Raw genomic sequence first — 20,265 nt, 5'->3', positions numbered from 1 at the left:
TGGCAGCCTCTCTGCTGATACTCCCTTCTCAGATAATTTTAGCTGTGTCAAATTGGCAGCTAAAGCTAACATGGACGGGAGGTACATCCAAGATCAGCAGGCCCACTGGCCTTTGGCAAAGGCTTCATGGCAGATAGCATTGGCATAGGGTATGCAAAGGAGATCCCAGTGTAAGACAAGACAGGAATTCAGGGATCAGGCTTTCAAGTTCTCATGAGAACTCACCAGAACTCCTTCTGATGAAGGTACTCCCAATGACCTATGTACTTCTCACCAGACCCCATGCCCACCTCATAGAGGTTTCCATTAGCTCAGTAGTTCCCCATTGGAGGCAAGGTTCTGGCACATGAATGTCTAGAGAACACCCACAAACTGTACCCAAACCACTGCACCTACAAAGTTAGATTTGTAATATAATGAGTGAAGTGGCTACTTGTAAGTGCACAGGTAACCAATGCATGAATGCATTTAAGGGGACAACAGTTCCCAGCATCAGCATTTGATGACCAGTGAGGCATTATCTTCAGATTTTCAGAAGAAGGTGAAGTAGAGGATTTTAGGTTAAATAGCTCAAATTAAAAATATTGTCTTAACTGAAATATAAAATAAACATAAGTCTAAACACATACAAGCCACTTCTGAAACCACAGACCTTTTATTTTTCTCAGTGTTCTGCTAGTTTTATGCCAGTCAGAGGGTGGACAAGCCAGACATTTGTCATATCTTCTCATGTAGAGATTTGATACAATTGTTATCTAATATTAAGTATAGTGGTTTGGGGTAGCATATACCATACTGATGACTGCCATCTTTTCACTGAGCACAGGCACCTCTCTGTAGCATTTGTTAGCACCTTTATTTTCCTTACAGTGAACTCTGAAGCATTCAGAGGTGCTAAGTTGAAGGATACCATTTTCATTTACTATCATTTATCTCTTACATTGATGCTCATGAGCCACTTTGATCCAAAGGTGAAATAAAGATCAAACCTCATTCTTCCATATACACAAACCTGTTCCCCTCATGCTACATGTTAAAAAGATCATTCTCTCATATGGTTATCTTAGGCACTCTTGTCAAAATTCAATCACAAATGTAACAGTCTAGTTTTGAACTGTTAATCATATTGTACCCATCTATATGTCTAAATGTATGCCAGTAGAACCTAGAACATTGTACACTTAGGAACTAAGTTCTTCCTCATCCCATTACAGTCATTGTCTCATATGGGAGCAACGCTAAGTACCTACTAAAATATAACTTTCTTAGGCCAGAGAGAACTATGCATTTTTATGTCCCATAGCCAATGATGACATTTAACAATATTCCTTAAACACTTTGAATTAATCCAATGTGCATTTCTAAAAAAAACATGACCTTACATACTCACAGCCACTGTGCATACAACTGGGATCAGCCTGCTTATTTTCCCAAGAGAGACGCACAGAAGGCTTGGTTTAGGGTAGCAGTATTGAGAAGAAGTGGAATCTTGAGAGCTGAAATCTTGTGGGAGGTCCTTGAGTCATCTGGAGTCATGTTCCCAAAGACCACCAGAAGGTCTCCATTGCTTTCTTTGTCTTCCATTTCCAGGCTCATGAAGTAAATGGTTGCTCCACCATGTTTTCTCATCAAGATATGCCGTCCTCACTAGTGGCCCCCCAAATGGGGGTCACTTAATTTGGGATTGTAACTTCCAGAACCCTGAGTCCAAATACAACTTTTGTCTTTATAAATAAACCATCTCAGGTATGTGGCTGTAGAAGAAAGTAGGCCAGCTCAATGAGGAACCCACAATAAAAGTGGCTTAACTAACATGTTTGTTGTTAGTTAAGAATTCAGGAGAGAATTTAGGAGCCAGAACCAATGTTTATTGGCAGCTCCATGTAAACAACACATCTGTGTTGTCCTAGAGAGTGGTAGGTACCCTGCCCTCATGTTCCAGAGAATCATTAGAGCTCCAGCCACTAACTGTACCTGTCCATAACTCATTGAAAAAGATCATTGGAGAACATGGTTATTTAATAAGGAGCAGCAAATATGTCCAGTTAAAAATCAGGATTCTGTTTCTAACTAGAAAGGAAATTAATTGCTATCGGGGGAAATTAGCATTCTCCACAAACAGAAAGGAGAAGCTAACTTAGAAAACTCCACTGGGTCTAACGAAAGTGGAGAATTTAGGAATTTCTAGCTGCCCAGGAGCAATGGACTTGAAGTTCAGTGGGATTGGAATTTGGATGGGTGTGGAGCCTGTTCTTTCTTTCTCCAGGTTCTGGGGCCCTAGAGAAGCAACCTGTATGTGTTCTCCCTGTTGGGGTGTGACACCTGAATCTATATTCTCTAAAAACAGCATCATTGCTGGAGCTGGAGAGATGGCTCAGCAGTTAAGAGTGAGTGCTGCTCTCACAGAGGACCTGAGTTCCCTTCCAGCACTGACATCAGGTGACAGTCCATGTTTGACCACCTGTAACTTCAGCTCCAGAGGGACCCAACATGAAAGATCCCTACATCCATGGACACAGTATTCACATGCATGTATCCCCCCAAGACATACACATACTAAAAATAAACGTTAGAAATAGGTACTTGATGCTCCATTCCCCCACAAATTACTCGAGGATAGAAAACATTTAATTAAAAGCTCTTGAAACATACAAGATTCTAAAAGTTTATATTGATTATATAGGTAGTATGTAATTATGTCAACAGAACTTGCAGTGATGTTCTGCCCCCAGAAATATTTCTAGTAACTGAAAATTTAGCTACTACAGCCAACATAGCTACCCATGAAAGATGAATTTAGAAGCAAAACAATGTTATGTTGGATTATAGAGCTTCCTTTCAGTATAAAGTAACAAAACTTCTTTCTCTTCTGTTTATTCAACACAGAAAATATATCCTCCCCCCCTCACCTCTAATTGCAATTCTCAAGAAGTTTTTGCTCTTTTGTGCTGTCACTATCCTCTCCATAGGGATTGGTTTTGTTCAGAGACAAGGTGTTGCTATGTTGTTCAGGCTGGCTTTGAACTCACACTCATCCTGTCTCAGCCTCCAAACAGCTGCCACTCTACTCAGCTAAGGTCTATTAAATCAAAGAATAATAATTCCTTATGTGAAGAGGAAATACAATTCTTAAGAATTACTATTTTACCTCCTGCTAGTGTTCATAACAAGGCAGAAATAAGGGGATACACTAGAACATCAAAGCACAGAAACTAAGCAAGACCGAGACTCAGAATTTCCAGGTTCTTTAAAACAGTGCTGAGGCTCAGTAAGCACCCATGCAACAGCCTCTTTGCCTAGGCTCTGTGCTGAGTGCTGTCTCCTGAAAGTCATACTCAGAATAACAAAATGTCTAACATGCCTTCTATCTCACTCTGACCACACTAGAGTTTACTCTTACATTGTTTGCTTCGTTCTTTCTAAATTTCATATAGCCAATCATTACTTCACAACTTTATTTTTTATTTTATTTTGATGTATGGATGTTTTGCCTGCATGTGTATCATGTGTGTATCATGTGTGTACTGTGTTCTTGGAAGTCAGAAGACAGCATCAGGTCCCCTGGAACTGGAGTTACAGGTAGTTGTAAGCTGCCATATGGGAGCTGGGAATCAAACCCAGGTCCTCTGGAAGAGCAGCCAGTTCTCTTAACTGCCAAGCCATCTCTTCAGCCTCTGTAACTTAAATTTTTAATGTGTGTATAATGTGTGTGTGGGCATGTGTGTGAGATATGAGTGTGTGGGTATGGCATATTTGTTTGTGAGTATGAAGGCCAGAAAAGGACACTGGTGTCCTTCTGTATCACACTCGGTCTTATTTCCTTGAGACAGGGTCTTGCTTAACTTGTAGCTAGGCCGGTGAGCATCAGGCCTTAGTGATTCTGAATCTGATCATCCCCACAGTGCTGGAGGCCCAGGTAATCAATCATACCCGGCTTTTGGTATGGGTTCTGGGGACTTGAACTGTCCTCCTGCTTGTATACCAAGTGCCATCTCTCCATCTCTCCAGTCATCTAAAGAGAAGATGGTAGGTAATAAGTATTTTGGCTATACTATATAATTAAATTAGCTCAATGGTTTTGTAAGAACCACCCTATTATTTTTGGCTCATAAATGGTAAATGTATAAGGAGAAAGTGAGGTAGGCATATTATTGATATGAATATTTTCAGTGATTGCAATGTTGTTAATTCAGGGAAAAACTTCCTCATATTTAATGTGAAGGCTGATAATGTGGCATTAAACTAGCAATATTTTATTCCTAGTATAAATACTTGTAGTGATAGGTGTTCATCACAATTTATGGATCAGTTTAAATTGTCTCATGGATTTGCCAACTTCTGAGTCTATATGTATTGGTTACAAAGACACACACACACACACACACACACACACACACACACACACACACATTTTTCCTTTTGGGTGCTTTCAGTTACTAATAAACTAACCCAAGAAATTCATTGTATTATTTTTCTTCTCATGTTTCCAAAAATGGTTGTACCATAAATTGAGGGCTTGTGTCTCTTGGAAGGAATGTACAAGCAGTCTAGGATCTCAAAGGACAGAGATGGGGGAAAACCAAGACTTAGAGTTTCCAGGGCATTTTCAGGCCAGAAACACAGTTTCCTAAAGTTTTGCTGCTGACTCCAGGTCAGCACATTAACAAACAGCTAGCTACAGCAGAAGCATATAACTGCTAACTATCAGAATAGGAATTCATTACTTGGACTGAGTGACTGGTGTGAACATCTGACTGTGGTTCTTGGAAAGACTGTGGTCCCCTCCATTGTGTTCTCTACTCTGGCAATCTTAAATCATGCAATCCTTTTTGTTCTCTTTGTACTATTCCAGACCACCAGTTTGGCAAAGGAACTCAAGTCACCATGTTAGTGATTTGGGCTACTTTGCCTTCACTTACGTACTGTCTTCACTCATGTACTTCACAGTGATACATACAAGTTTTCCCCAGGAGGACCGATATCAGCTAATCTAAGTCAACTCTATCCTACTGGTCCACGCTGTAGGAAAAGAGATCCTAACTCTGTGAGGGAGAAGAGGTCTATGCAGGGAAATCTGCAAACAAGGAGCCCAAGATGAAATGAATTCTACAAGAACCCTAACATCACCAGCTGAGGAGTGCAGACTTGCTTGTCTGATGTTGGAGGATTACAATGGTAGTGATCAAGGACAGAGATGAGAATTAAGAATGAGGTATATACTGATAATCTTCACAATTATATGAAACAAATGTTTTTAACTGAAAAAATGTTTTCATACAATATATTCTGATCATGCTTTTCCCCCTCTCTTAGCCCCCCAGGTCCTCCTTACTTACCTTTCTCCCTACTCACCCAACTCTACATTGTCTTTCTATATTTACAAAACACTCAAAAAGTAAACAAACAAACAAAAACCTCATACACAGAATAATCCACAAAAACACAAAATGGGAAATCAACATATGCAAGGAAAAGACCGATAAGACAAAAAATGCTTAAATCTATATGAGACAAAAGGTCTACAAAAATATCATTGAGTTCATTTTGTGTTGGCCATCTACTCCTAGGTGTGGCGCCTGCCCTGAAGTATGGTTAATATGCCTTAGGCTGAAAATTAGTGAGCCATGTAGCTTGAGCTGGAAGCCCTAGCCATGGAGAAGCAGTGACTCTGAATTGATGGGCACTCCTTCCTCTTCACTGCAGGAGCTACCTATTTCTCTCTTGCAGTCTGCCTGCCCCCAGCATCTCCGTGGGTCTTGGCAGACATTCTGGCTTCCTTCACTTCCTCCTCTTCTCCAGAATAACGATTTTTATAATAATAATTTCCCCTAATCTTCTAAATTGTGAAGCACAGTAAGTTAACAATTGCTAGCTTTAGTGGGCAAGACTACAAGAGATTTTTTTTATTTATATGTTTTTAAAAGGCTTTGCATTTCTGAAATTTTCTATAATAGATATATACTTTTTTAGAAAAATGTGTTATGAAATGCTGAATAAATGGGCTAGATTCCTATAAGAATGTATTATTTAGAGTGACACTCCAATGGATTCTGCCATTAGTCTATCCAAACCACTGTAAGAAAGAAAAAAAGGAGCTTAGAGCAAGTTTTGACAGGACCATCATGTGCAGATGAGCTTAAAAACTGTAACTAATAACTTTATTTTCACAATTTTGATGAATTCACTTACCCTGACAGAGGGAAATGCTAGCATTTATCTGTGTTTCTTAACATATAAGGAAGGTCACTGGGTATATGAAACTGTTTCATCAACAATTTGTAGTGAAATGAGGTGACAAGATAAAGAATGAGATACATGGATGTGAAAGTGCTTCATACATTTGCCGTGTTTTGCAAACCAATCACCACTGTCAGAAGAAAAGTACATTCAGTCTCTAGGCCTGCCCTGTGATCTAACATAGGGGTCTCTATTTACTTGAGATTACTCAGGGTTTGAAAGACACTCCAATTCTTACTGCAGGAAGTAGCAGGGTTCTACTAGCTATATTAAAAGTCACCAGGACATTTTTCTGTCAGCTTTGGGGCACTGCACTGCACTTCTAAAAGCACCAGGCTACTTGGATGCACTGTGAATACAATCATTTCCCCACTTCAGAGAGAAAAGTTAAGGACCACCAAGGGCTCTAACACTTTTAAAGGTCCTAAAACATAGTTTAAAACCTAAGCAAAACCTAGGCTGCCATGTCCTGCGCAGCTCTGGACTTGATCTGAATGGGTAATAAGGTAATGAAGAAAGGACAGCCACACAGATACATGTACAGAAAAGCTGGGATGGGGTGGATTGTACATGCTCTGATAGCGGGCACCTACTGTACAACGACCCAGAGACAGCATAAGGATGCAGCTTAGCCAGTCTCAGTGGGAGGTATCCAAAGGGGAGCAGTCATCTGGGAGGAGGAAGCTATGGTTGCTAGTTTTTGTGCACACTGATCCATCATCTATAAACACTTGCACTTGGACCAGAGGGAGGCTTTCACAATTCCCCGAGCCTGGCCCAGGGAAGATTTTGACAATACTTGTGGGTCTGAGGCATTGGGGTCCTCACCATAGCTCTACAATACACAGTTACACAGGACTTCATCTGCCCTCCACACTAGGATTTGGAGCTACTGCGTGAATCTAGCTAATCTAAGTTCTGCGGACCCCCAAAGCTGCTCAGATGAGTTGTAGGTGAACAGAGCCTTCCCAGAATTCCCCATCTGTCTTTCATAGGCTGGAGTAAGATGGAGCAGCAGGCACAGTTGAATTGTTCTGTATGTCTCCAAGGGACCTCCGCTTCACTGCCTGTCACTTGACAATAGATGGGATGGTGAAGAGGTCAGGAAGATTTGGGTTTTCACTACAACCCTGCCACCACTCGAGAAAAGAATCACGGAATCACCCAACCTCCTTGAACATCATATTTCTTACCCATTAAATGTGACTCAGCAAGAATGAATTTGAAAACTTCATTAAAATTAAAAGTACCAAAGAAATAAAAAAATGCTGAAGGTCATAAACATCATTAAAAATAGCCTAGTAAAGACCAAGTCTGGACACCACCCCAGGAGATGTAGACTTCACAAACAGTACATCCTACTTTCAAAGGGAAATGACAGGATCTTAACTGAGAGCCAAAAGGACTTTAAAGAAATCAATGAGATGAATTAACACTGGCCTCACACACACCAGACCAACTGAAGCTTTAAGCCCATGGAAGAGCAAGAAAAAGAAATTCCTGTGGTAGGCAGAGTCCTCAGAAGTAGTTTGCACAGATGGGCCATATGTACGGTAGCCAACTGCCTTCCTGGTCAGCAGCTCTAGGGACTGGGGCTGCCTTACCAAAGGACTCTGGAGTAGCTAAAAGGTAACGTTGAGCAGCAGAGCTCTGTGGGTTATGACACATGTGGTAGTCAGGCTGCTACTGATGATATCACCACTTCAGCCAGAAACCCCAGCTGCTGTGTCAAGTATGGTGAAAATGGAAAGTGCACCCACCGTACTTGGTGGCTTTCTTCCTGAGCACTTCAAGAAACTGTGAGGCCATGTTTGTAATTGTCTATTATGCAATGGCAGGTAGAGATAGACTCTGGCTCCAGGAACTCCACTTTCTATAGGCCTTTAGAAAGGCAGCCATGTAAATTTCTCTAATGGAAACAGCTGGAGAAACACAGGTAGCAAGCCCATGAGGACATCAAAGGCCTCGTTGTGGGGGAAAGCCCCGACACAGGAAAATATGTGGGCCCGACTTCTTCCATTCTGGAAGGGGGAGACCTGAGTTGCTTGGGCTGGGATGAGACACTGAGGTCTGAGAAGTGAGACAAGAACATTGAAGCTGATAGGTCATCAGGTAGCCTGGCCTCACAATGGCATGCTTTAGTCGGAAAGGCACAGACAAAAGTCATTTTTAGGTGACAAATAAAGACCAAGAGACCTGCCCTGACCTGCCTTCCTTTAATCATGCCACCAAGGAGCTGTCACGCTTACTGCAAGATACATGTGGAGTTTTGTTTTGTTTTCCAGAATTTGCCCGATGCATGGAGAAGTGTCCCAGAATCATTCTCTCTGTTATTTGTGAGAGATTACATGCCAATATTCTCTACAATGCTTAACCTTCCTGCTTCCACTATCCCCAGTGTAAAAATTCACTTTAAATAATTGTTTGATTTTCAAAATTCTTTACAATACTCAACATCCACCATCTATTTCAGTTGTATATGCCCAAGCATTAGTTCAACAGGAACACAGATACCAAGAGAGTGGATTCTGGAGTCATAACATTCTAGTTTCAAATCTTCAACCTACTCTATACTGGCAGCAATGGCTAAGTAACATCAAACAATAACTTCTATGATTCTCATTTTCTTTCTTTCTTTCTAAAAAATGAATTCTATCTATTGTTATTTCCTATATGTATGCATGATGTGTATGTGGGTATGTGTACCCACAGTGCACACATAGCAGTCAGAAGACAACTTTGTGGAGTCAGTTCTAGCCTCCCACCTTTATGTGAGTTCTGGGATCAGGGTGCAAGGTTTGCGCAGCAAGCACATTGCCCCTTGGAACCATCTCATCAGCTTTGACACTCAGTGTTTGGATCTACAAAATGGGATCATGTCACAGGTATGTGGTAAGGCTTAAGTTAATCTGTGTACTTGCACATCTTTTTCCTTTCTATGTACCCAAGGGTGGTTTGGGTAAATGTCTGCATAAAAACTAGACCAGTATAAGGTACTAAAAATGGAGAGGTCACAGGCAACCTCTATGAGAAAGTTTTCATCTTTACCAGTTGAATTGGAAGTGTGTTCCTATCCCATCACTCAGCCAGTATACTATACTGGAATGAAGGATCTGATCAGTCTACCCACTGAGAACACATGGTAATATTCCCTCACTGTGACTCTCACAGTGCCCCAGGTACTTTCAAGGAGAATTCCAAAACTATTCAAGAAGGGGAAGTCACGGTAGTCGAGATGGCTCAGTGGGTAGAGGCATTTGCACACAGACCAGATGACTCTAGTTCAAATTCCTGGGTCACACAAGGTGATAGGAGAGAATCAGCTAGCAAGGGTTCTCTGACTTCCACGAGTGAACTGTGGTGCTTCTCCCTCTCTCTCTCTCTCTCCCTCCCTCCCTCTCTCTCTCTCTCTCTCTCTCTCTCTCTCTCTCTCTCTGTCACACACACACACACACACACACACACACACATGTTCTAAAAGAATGAAAGTGCAACTAGAAACATAAAAACAGCATCAACATCCTTAGATGCTAACCTTTCTGAAAATTTGTTAGACATCATAACTTTTTAAAACACATAATAAACATTAAGACTTTTGAACAGATACAGGAACATGCTAAATTAAGTTTAAAACAAGTTAAAATAGTATCTCAAACTCAAAAGCGTTTTAAGTGTCCTGATCTTACTATTTGTCTGGCTAACTGTAGGAAGCCACCTATCTATCACCTTGTGTGCAATTAGCTCATCGTGTAGATTAGAAGGTAAAACCATCCTGAAACAGGAAACCAATATTCTTCCTGTCTAATCAACAAATCTAAAAGATTTATTCTTTTCATCTATCTCCTCTTGCTCTTGTCCACCACAAGAGGCTGCTTACAGGCTCAAAATGGTTTTGACAGAGTATTTTCATGAGTTACCTTTGTATCTCCACCCCCTTAAAGAAAAGAGGAAAATTTGTTTCATACAGAAGGCGTTCATTGTATGAATGAAAACTGCCACCTTAAGTGTGGGCTAATTCAACCAAGAGGGATTTCACCTACATCCATTCAGTCAGTGTATGGGGGTTTAAAGAAATTCCAGAGAGTCATCAGAAGAGGAAAAACAAAGGTAATGCTTTCTGCCACACAGGTAGAGTCTTTGAAAATATGTGTAATATGTAAAACATTCTGACACCCCCATATTATTTTTCCAGCATTAACAGTATAAATTGCCTCCCATGCTGAAGGGCTGCCTATCATCTCGCTCATCACTTCTCAGTGACCTCAAGTCCTGCAGGCATGCACAACATGCAGCTTGCATCCTGTGTTGCACTGACGCTCGCACTCCTCGTCAACAGTGCACCCACTTCAAGGCCGACAAAGGAAGCACAGCAGCACCTTCAGCAGTTGTTGCTGGACCTAAAGGTGCTTCTGGAAGGGATCAATGTAAGTGCGTGCCCTCCTATCTACATGCATTACATTTGGTTTTCTTGCCAAAGGTTGTGTTTTAATAACAATATGTTATGCTTTCTCAGAATTACAAGAATCCAGAACTCCCCATGATGCTCACGTTCAAATTTTACATGCCCAAGAAGGTAAGTGAGTTTCTGTGTTCAGTTGGTGCTTTAATGAATTCAAAGTAACATGCCTGTTCGCACACTGATCAGATGAATAGTACCTCATCTGAAGAAAAAAGTTACTTCAATATCTCTGTGTAAAAATTCCTGTTTGATAATGGCATTTCTTTTAAGTAGTTTTATCTAAATTTTTCTTATGTATTTGTGTGTTGGGAAAGAGGAATTGAGAAGAAAACACAGGATAATTGCATTTTGATGTTGGGATAATTTAAAGAGTGTGCTGATTTCTGTTTTATGCTTATCCTAGAGCAAGACTGAATATGATGCATTATTTTAGCTTATGAAATCAAAATTGACTTCAGAAGGGCTCATTTTATGAATACTTTAGTGTTTTAAGGAGGATTCCTGGGACTCCATGTTGAGGAACAGCATATCCTGTATTCACTAGGGCAGATGATCTGAAATGAAGTCCCAGCTCTGCTAGACTCTAGCTCTTATGGCCTTGAAAGTTGCCTATGTTCACTCACTTACATAAATGATAATTGTATGCTTATAGCTTGGCAGGCTTCAGAATAGTGTCTAGTCAGCACCACATAAACATGCTATTAATGCTAGTGAAGAAAAAGTCTGAGATGTATAAAACAATTTTGGATTTATACAGTCTTTTTAAAACAAGGAGAACCAGAGAGCTGTAATATTTCTACCTGACACTATCTTCCAATATTGAAAGTTTGTTTTTTCTCTTTTGGATGCAGAATGCTATGTGATAAGCAACAGCTCACCCAAACTCCTAGAGCTACATCAAGGGTAGAAGTTTGCTACAGTCCTGACAGTCAAAAGAGGGTGAACAACTTCAGTGCTAGAAAGAGATTTCCCAGGATAAATCCAAGCTTAGAGCAAAATGGGATCTAAGGGGACAAAGAGGAACGCTGTTGACACACTTGTATGGTCAAGGGAACTCTGCCTCTAGCTGTTCTGCTGGAGATGAAAAGGAAATGGCCCTTAAGTGCTCTTCCAGCTTAATTAGAGTCACATACTTTCAACTCCAACAATAAAACTAGATAGTTTTGTCAGGGAAAGAGCTCCACACTGAATATGCAGAACTCATCATAATAAGTTGGAAGGCAATAGGTAGATGAATCCAGAAATATATGTTGTCTGGTCAGACCTCTTCCTCTAAGGTTTGTTAGAGAGACATGAGATCATGTTAATGTAGAGAGTGGTGAAGTTCCTAGAAATTTAAGTTTTTAAATAACTATTGGAAACAAAAGTAGTGCAATAAAGCCTGTTGATTTTTTCAGTTTAACCTCCATTCTGTATATATGTAAGATTTAAAAAATAATAGAAGTATTTAATTCAAAGGGTGCAGTCAATGAACAGGAGTGACCAGACCTCCCATGACCCACCTATTTATGTGGCTGTGGGGAAGACACAAGTTCTGAGACTTAGTAAAATGGAGATAATCCAATTGACTGCTTGCTTCTAGAGGACCTGCCAACTTCAACTGGATAGCTTTTATGGAAATCATAGTGTACTAGACAATATTATTTCTCACTATATATATATATATGCATAAGTATGCATGATATATATGTATCTATATATTCTCCCAGAAATGTACAGGAAACTTCTCCAAATATTCTTTCCAAATATTGTGACTTTATTTCATTGAGACAAATAGTTTTAAAATTATGTGTGTGTGTGTGTATGTATGTATGTGTGTTTGTGTATGTGGAGGTACACGTGTACCACAGTTTACCTGTGGAAGTCAGAGGACAAAATGTGAGAATTGTGTCACTTCTGCCATGATGTGGGTCATTGAGATTGAATTCAGGTCATCAAATCTGGTGGCAAGTGCCTTTATCCTGCAGAGTCATCTTTCTAGCCCTGACAAATAGGTTTTTAAAAATTCATCTTTAGTAATGGCAGAGAAGTAAAAATTTAAGAAATATTAAATGTGCCTTCCTGCGTATCTTGACAGTCATCATTCTGGGTCATGATAACCTAATCTGTAAGATTTGGGTCCGTGACAGCTGGAATCCAAGGACTCCTGTTCTGTGATTCTCAACTCTGGGATTATTAGACATTAGAGTGTAGATTGTGAATCTTGTACTTCCACATTCTCTATGATTTCTTTGCAGCTTGGAAAAAATATTCTATGTCATATGCACTGCAACAGGGAAATACACACGTTTTACAAACTCTAATGAAACTCGAACACAGGACTCACTAGAGTGACCTACCAGTTAATGTTAACCACAGGACTTGAGCTCTTGCTCTTCTCCATTTCCGGTATCCACCACTTCAGTCCCTCTTTACACTGAGAACAGGGAGTGGGTCAAAGCTATGTGCTGTCTATTCTTGATTAGATAAACTGTGGATTGCCTTCTGGTTCTTCAGAGTGGTGAACTGAGCTGAGAGTTGTGCTTATTGCTCCTCTAGGCCACAGAACTGAAACACCTTCAGTGTCTGGAAGAAGAACTTGGAGCTCTGCAGCGTGTGCTGGATTTGGCGCAAAGCAAGAGCTTTCTCTTGGAAGACGCTGAGAATTCCATCAGCAACATTAGAGTGGTGGCTGTGAAACTAAAGGTAGGGCACTGCTTTATCTGCTAAGCTGGACGTGAGGCGAAGGAGAAGCACTGCGTTTTAAAGTGGCATGACACTCCCAGTCTTTGCCAGGTTCCATGTACTCAATCAAACAAAATTTAACGTCACTGAGAGCATGAATCCTTCCACTACAGGATGATGCTAGAGTCCCCACCCATCATCATTTGCAAGGAAATTCTGGGAACACCCTGCTTCTTCTCACACTAGCATCTAATTGGAAGTGAGAGAAAGTACGGAATTCTACAAGGGAACAGGCAGCTTTGGTTGCCTTCACATGTTTATCAGAAGAGGACCAATGGGCTGAAAGGCTTTTCCAGAGAGGTTTGCGGTCATTCACAGAAGAACACAGAAACTTGTCTCCAAAATTAGCAGCCATTAAAATGGACAGAGGAGAACAGTGAGAGGTCATTTCAGGGTTTTCGTTTTGTTGTTGTTGTTTTGTTTTATTTTTCAAGATAGGATTTCTCTGTGTTAACAGTCCTAACTGTCCTGGAACTAGCTTTGTAGACCAGGCTAGCCTCGAACTCACAGAGATTCAACTGCCTCTGCCTCTCAGGTGCTGGGATTAAAGGTATGTGTCACCATCACCCAGCAAGGTTTTATTTTTAAATGCACAGGAAACATGGACTTTGGTGAGGCAAAGGAGAATTGTAGTTCTCTTTTCTCATTCCATCTGCCAAACAAAATTGCTGAGTTGACAGGTATCCTCTAAGAGGGTGTCATGCTAATCCTTTCCAAACAAAATTTACTTTTTCTGTGCCCTGCTTTCTTTTGTCTGAGGCTTGTAGAATAGGCTGATGTCCATGTCATCTAGGTGTTGAAAGGCTCAGGTCCTTAGCTATGCAAAGAAGTCTGCTCTAAAATCTCTAGCCCACACTAGAAAGCTCACCCCAAATTATAATTTTATATAAAGTATAAATTTTAGAGGTGTGTGAAAACTAGAAAAAGCATATTTCAAGAGCCACACTTAAAAAAATCCACGATAATTAGAACATTCAAGTAGCTATGAAAAGAGGGTATATAAGATCATGGCAGCTTATTTTAAAAGGAACATTTATTCAAAATAAATACTCTACCTCATTTGACTTACAAGGATTACTCAGATTTGGAAAAGTCATTCCATAAATCTATCAAAATATTTCCTCTCAGCTTGTTATCTAGAAACAGGGTTGAAATATATCCTTTTAGCAATGGAGGTTATCTTCCAAAAAGCCAGTCTACACAACCAATTTATAATATTTCTACCTGTACAAACTGGGAGAATCATCTGTATTGATTACAGGGTAGGTATCTCTATTAAATGTTCTCCTCCAAATTTTCCCCAATAGACTTTTGTCCTAATCTACTCTGTGTTGTTTCTATTCTGTGACTTGGGGGAATAAAAGAATAATAGAATCTTAAGGTTTAGAAAAGAACATGTAACATATATCATTTCTTCATCCATACAACCTAAATCAATGCATAGCTATTTTCACTTACCAGAAAAAAGAGGTCAAACAACTGCATTCTACAGAAGTATTCAAAGCTTTCATTCAAATGTTCATTTGTACTCAACTTGGGAAAATTTTATCTTGTATGCTTTTATCATTTGACATCATACTAAAACATAATCTGACAATTTTGATCATTCAAGAAGTGCAAATGATTAATATATTTAACAAGTGTTAAAATAAATGCTTATAGAACTCTAGTGAAGAATAACTGTATGTAAGTTAAACTGCTTTAGCCTAAAACTTTCTATTCTTTTTAGGGCTCTGAGAACACATCCACGTGCGAATTCCATGATGAGACAGTAAATGTGGTGGAATTTCTGAGGGGATGGATCACCTTCTGTCAAAGTGCCATTGCAACAATGGCTGAATAATCATGTGCTCCTACCTACAACGCACAAGGCTTGCTATTTATTTAAATATTTAAATTTCTATTTATTTTGGATGTATTGTTTACTTTCTTTTGTAACTATTAATCTTCAGATGATACATATGGATCTTTAAGGATTCTTTTTGTAAGCCCCAAGGGCTCTAAAATGTTTTAAATTATTTATCTGAAATTATTTATTATATTGAATTGTTAAATATCATGTCTATGTAGATTAGTTAATAAAAGTATTTACAAGAGTTGGTGAATATAAAAAAAGCTCAGATGTCTGTCATTTTTAGGGCATCACAGAGTAAGCTCTAGAATGTTTCTCAGTTATTCTTGTGAACTCTATGGTGGTCAATAGGGTTATAAGAATCACTCTTTCCCTGGAGAAGGATATAAAATGAGACAAGAATTTCTCAATTTCCTTGCACTCTTCTTTTAAGTATTGATTGGATCTTTGGTTCTGGCCTAAGAAATACATAAAAAGGCTATTGTATTTTCCTTTCCTTTAAATTTAAACAGGATACTAAACAAAAATTCTTGAAACCTTTTGTCATAATCTGCTTTGTGTTGTAACAACACAAAAGTCTTTATACAGAGAAGTTTAGCTCACAGTGAATTTAGTTCATGTGAGGATCTCATAGCAATATGGCATCAAAATAGTGGGAGTATGTGAAGAAGACTGAGTGTGTGTGTGTGTGTGTGTGTGTGTGTGTGTGTGTGTGTGTGTGAGACTTATAACAACCCATTCTTGCAGGAAATAGCTCAGTCCCACATAAACTGACCCACTCTCCTGAAGCCCTAGACCATAACATAATTACCTTGCACCAACCCTACCACTACCTACCACTTTCACACCACCACACTGAGAACCAACTTTCCATCACATGAACCTTTGGAGGACAGATCAGCACATCTCACAGAATAATGTGCCCTCTATAGTTTAACACTGCTCTCTGCCTTTAAGATCCTCCTCTGGCTAAATCAAAAGGTCTCTCCTCTTCTCTGGTTTCTCACTGGGTCCTGACAAAGGCAAGTATTGGTGAGAGGTCTAAGATGCAGAGAAAGATCCTCCTACCTTTGGCTGTGTCTCTCGGCCAAAAAGCCCACCTCACTCCAGGTGGTTTTATTGGGTATATTTCCTCCCTGGATCTTACCTTTCATTCCACAGCTCCTTTAAAGCTGTGGGTACTCCTTTTGTTGTTGCTAGCTATAGGGCACCTGTGCTGTCCTTTATAGACTCCTTTTATTTTCACCAAAACTTTATAAGATTACCCCTTTATCAAATCTCCCTGCTTCTTGGGAATGCCATCTGTTTTCTGCTAGGACTCAAATGAGCTAATTGTATCAGAAATAACATGAATACACCCCCAAATAGGACTCTGGAACTGTACTGCTCACATACTGAAGGAACACAGTGATAGCACCAGATGGTATGTCCTGAATTCATGCTATGCCAATGGTAGCATGTGATGAAATAAAGCTAAAAGGCAAGCACTACATGATATGTTCTGATTTTATGGTGTGCCAATACCATTTATATAACTATTTATATAATCTTGTTTACTTAAAACTACTCTAAATAGAAGAATGAACACTTGAACAGGAAATAGCATATGCTACACAAATACTAATCCTGAACAACAGAAAAACAGAACAAAAACTATAGGTAGCTAAAGCATAATTTAAAGGAGGAAGAGCAGAGATAAGAGCATGATTTTATAAAGATCAGTGAGTTCATTCAACAAAAACATTCATCAGTTCTAAATGTGATCCATCTAATTGTAGCACAACTTTCAAGTACATAGACCAAAGCTTCTGCATCCAGACTTGATAGAGCATGGTATCAAAGTAGCCCTCTTGTGACTATCCATGAAAATGGTCTGAACCACAGTCAGGGACAGATGATATTAATGAAGTGGACAAAGCTGAGCTCCTACAGAAAACATTGTAATTTTGCTGACTTAAAGAAACAGAGGTTAAAGTTCAGGTTAACTAAAATAATCTTGAGGAATGAGTGAACCACAGTAACAGAACCACAGTAACAAAAGAGGCAACTATAAAAGTAGCTACAGAAATATGAATAAAATATCTAATTTTTGCTTTCTGAGCAAGAAACATATTTTTGGTACTAGAATCTACAACTCTAAACCAAGAATAACAGTCAGGGAAAGAATGTACACTGGAACACCATAACCTCAAAAACTAATGATGCTCAAACAAGACTGGAAGGCATCCAGGTTCAATAAATCAGAGTGGAGAAAGCCTTAGACTACCCTGGGCACGTGCCTTGCAAGTTAAGAGCCGGCACAAAGTCTGAGGGCTGAAGCACACTGGACGTTTCGAGGGCCGCCGACCCCGCAGCCTGAGAGTCCAGCACTGCCTTTCCTGGAAGTCTGAACCCGCTGTGCAGCTTTCTCCCTTATTCCTGCAACCACGTCCACCAAGGAGAACGCTAACTCACCAGATCCCAGTTTAACAGAACTGAAATGTGGCAGCACCAAATAGAAGTTAATGTGGAGCTGAGGAAAGCCAAGAAAGATGACCAGATGCTGAAGAGGAGAAACGTCAGCTCATTTCCTGATGATGCTATTTCTCCACTGCAGGAAAACCGCAACAATCAGAGCACTGTAAATTGGTCTTTGAGGACATTGTTAAAGGCATAAACAGCAACAATTTGGAAAGCCAGCTCCAAGCTACTCAAGCTGCTCAGAAACTGCTTTCTAGGGAGAAACAGCCTCCTATAGACAACATCATCCTGGCTGGTTTGATCCCAAAATTTGTGTCCTTTTTGGGCAAAACTGGTTGTAGTCCCATTCAGTTTGAATCTGCTTGGGCGTTTACTAACATTGCTTCTGGAACATCTGAACAGACCAAGGCTGTGGTGGATGGAGATGCTATCCCAGCATTCATTTCTCTCTTGGCATCTCCCCATGCTCACATCAGCAAGCAAGCTGTATGGACTCTTGGAAACATTGCAGGTGATGGTTCTGTTTTCCGGAACTTGGTTATCAAGTACGGTGTGGGTGACCCATTGTTGGCACTCCTTGCGAATCCTGACCTGACTTTCTTGGCATGTGGTTACTTACATAATCTTACGCGGACACTTTCAAACCTCTGTCAGAACAGAATCCCACACCCCCCTTGCGGTGTTGCCCTTGAGCAGATTCTTCCCACTTTAGTTGTCTCCTGCATCACAATGATCCAGAAGTATTAGCAGATTTCCTGCTGGGCTATTTCCTACCTGATCGATGGTCCAAATAAGCGCATTGAAATGGTTGTGAAGACAGGAGTTGTGCCCCAACTTGTGAAGCTTTTAGGAGCTGTTGAATTGCCAATTGTGACTCCTGCACTAAGAGCCATAGGGAACATTGTCACTGGAATGATGAACAGATTCAGATTGTGATAATGCAGGAGCACTTGCAGTCTTTCCCAGCCTGCTAACAAACCCTAAGAGTAGTATTCAGAAGGAGGCCACATGGACAATGTCAAGCATCACAGCTGGACACCAGGACCAGATACAGCAAGTTGTGAATTATGGCTTAGTCCCATTTCTTGTTGGTGTCCTCTCTATGGCAGACTTTAAGACACAGAAGGAAGCTGTGTGGGCTGTAACCAACTACATCAGTGGTGGGACTGTTGAACAGATTGCATATCTTGTTCATTGTTGCATAATAGAATCTTTGATGAACCTCTTAAGTGCAAAAGATACCAAAATTATTTTGGTTATTCTTGATGCCATTTCTAATATCATTCAGGCTGCTGAGAAACTAGGTGAGACAGAGAAACTCAGTATAATGATTGAAGAGTGTGGAGGCTTGAACAAAACTGAAGCACTACAGAGCCATGAAAATAGGTCTGTAGATGAGGCCTCATTAAACTTGATTGAGAAGTACTTCTCAGTGGAGGAAGAGGAAGATCAGAATGTGGTTCCAGAAACTACCTTGAAGGCATTGCCTTCCAAGTTCAGGATGGGGCTCCCGGGACCTTTAACTTTCTAATGTCCAGCTGAGGCACAAAGTTGCTAGCTATGTGCTGTGTTCTTCATAAATTTGTCTTACTGTTTCTCTACTAAGAACTCTTTTTAAATGTGGTTTGTTATTGTAGCACTTTTTACAAAGAAACTATACTTGAACAGTTGTGAACTATACATACTATATAAAACCATCCCGAGTTTCTTGTTTCTATGTGGAATTTCGTATCCTTCAGTGTCCTGTAAATAAAGGTTAGGTTCCAGTCAAAAAAAAAAAAAAAAAAAAGTTAAGAGCCACTAGCCTTCCAAACCTGGAGTGGGACCAGTCTAACCTCTGAGCATAGGATACTTTAGTCTGCTCTAAAAGTTGTTAAACAGCCAGCAACACAGCTCAGCAGTGATAGCACTGACAACTTGGTTGAAGGAGAAAATTGCCCTCTAAGTTGTCTTTTGATCTCCATAAGGGAACCATGCCCAGCAAGACAGTGTGCCACTATGTAGCTCAGCCCGGCTCTATACTCATGCTCCTTCTGCCTCTTGCTCTTCAGTGCGGGGTTACAAGTTTATACCACTATGCTGGTTTTAGCACCATTTTTGCTGAATGGTCTGACATGGGTTTAAACAAGTGTGGTGAATGTGAGAGAGGCAGGAAAGGGTTGAAAGGAATATGTTAAATAATTACTCACAGAAAGATATGGAATGAAAAATACTAGGATAAATGGGTGAGCTTAATGGGATTACTAATAATATAGTTAATATGCACATTAACTGTAATAAATATATGCCTGTTAAAATAAGAAAATATTAAGTGACATTAAGAGCTAAGTAAATTGAGTGATCTAATAGATTACTGAATTATAAGGCTTCATATCTTAAGATGTTAATTCTCCCTAAGTCTATATAATTAATAAAATTACACTAAATATTCAGTCAATTTTATATGAATGTATCCGACAAAGGAAAAGAAGGGCTCAGGCATTGGTATTAGATGTTTTAATAGCTTTAATGCATAGGTCTTTTGACTATAATC

At 39.9% G+C, this 20,265-nt stretch overlaps 1 protein-coding gene and 1 pseudogene across 1 annotated transcript; both read left to right on the top strand.

Annotated features, from left to right (window-relative positions):
• Positions 1-10,514: 10,514 nt before the first annotated feature.
• Il2 (interleukin 2) lies at positions 10,515-15,263 on the top strand. The gene is made up of 4 exons (XM_036189635.1): positions 10,515-10,661; positions 10,751-10,810; positions 13,235-13,381; positions 15,150-15,263. The coding sequence occupies exons 1-4, from the start codon at positions 10,515-10,517 to the stop codon at positions 15,261-15,263; spliced, it is 468 nt and encodes a 155-aa protein (XP_036045528.1).
• A 1,055-nt stretch (positions 15,264-16,318) lies between these two features.
• On the top strand, positions 16,319-19,274 carry LOC118585570 (annotated as a pseudogene).
• The last annotated feature ends 991 nt before the right edge of the window (positions 19,275-20,265 follow it).

The sequence above is a fragment of the Onychomys torridus genome, chromosome 6 (assembly GCF_903995425.1).
Source record: "Onychomys torridus chromosome 6, mOncTor1.1, whole genome shotgun sequence".
NCBI classification, from domain to species: Eukaryota; Metazoa; Chordata; class Mammalia; order Rodentia; family Cricetidae; genus Onychomys; species Onychomys torridus.
The sequence above is the reverse complement of the archived record's forward strand: the minus strand, read 5'-3'. Positions and strand labels throughout refer to the sequence as shown.

What these genes read in the sequence shown, in the direction of transcription:
- Il2 (XM_036189635.1), top strand. Translation starts at nt 10,515, where the DNA reads ATGCACAACATGCAGCTTGCATCCTGTGTTGCACTGACGCTCGCACTC. An exon ending in TGCTTCTGGAAGGGATCAAT is followed by an intron (nt 10,662 to 10,750) that starts GTAAGTGCGTGC and finishes ATGCTTTCTCAG; the next exon opens with AATTACAAGAATCCAGAACT. An exon ending in TGGTGGCTGTGAAACTAAAG is followed by an intron (nt 13,382 to 15,149) that starts GTAGGGCACTGC and finishes TATTCTTTTTAG; the next exon opens with GGCTCTGAGAACACATCCAC.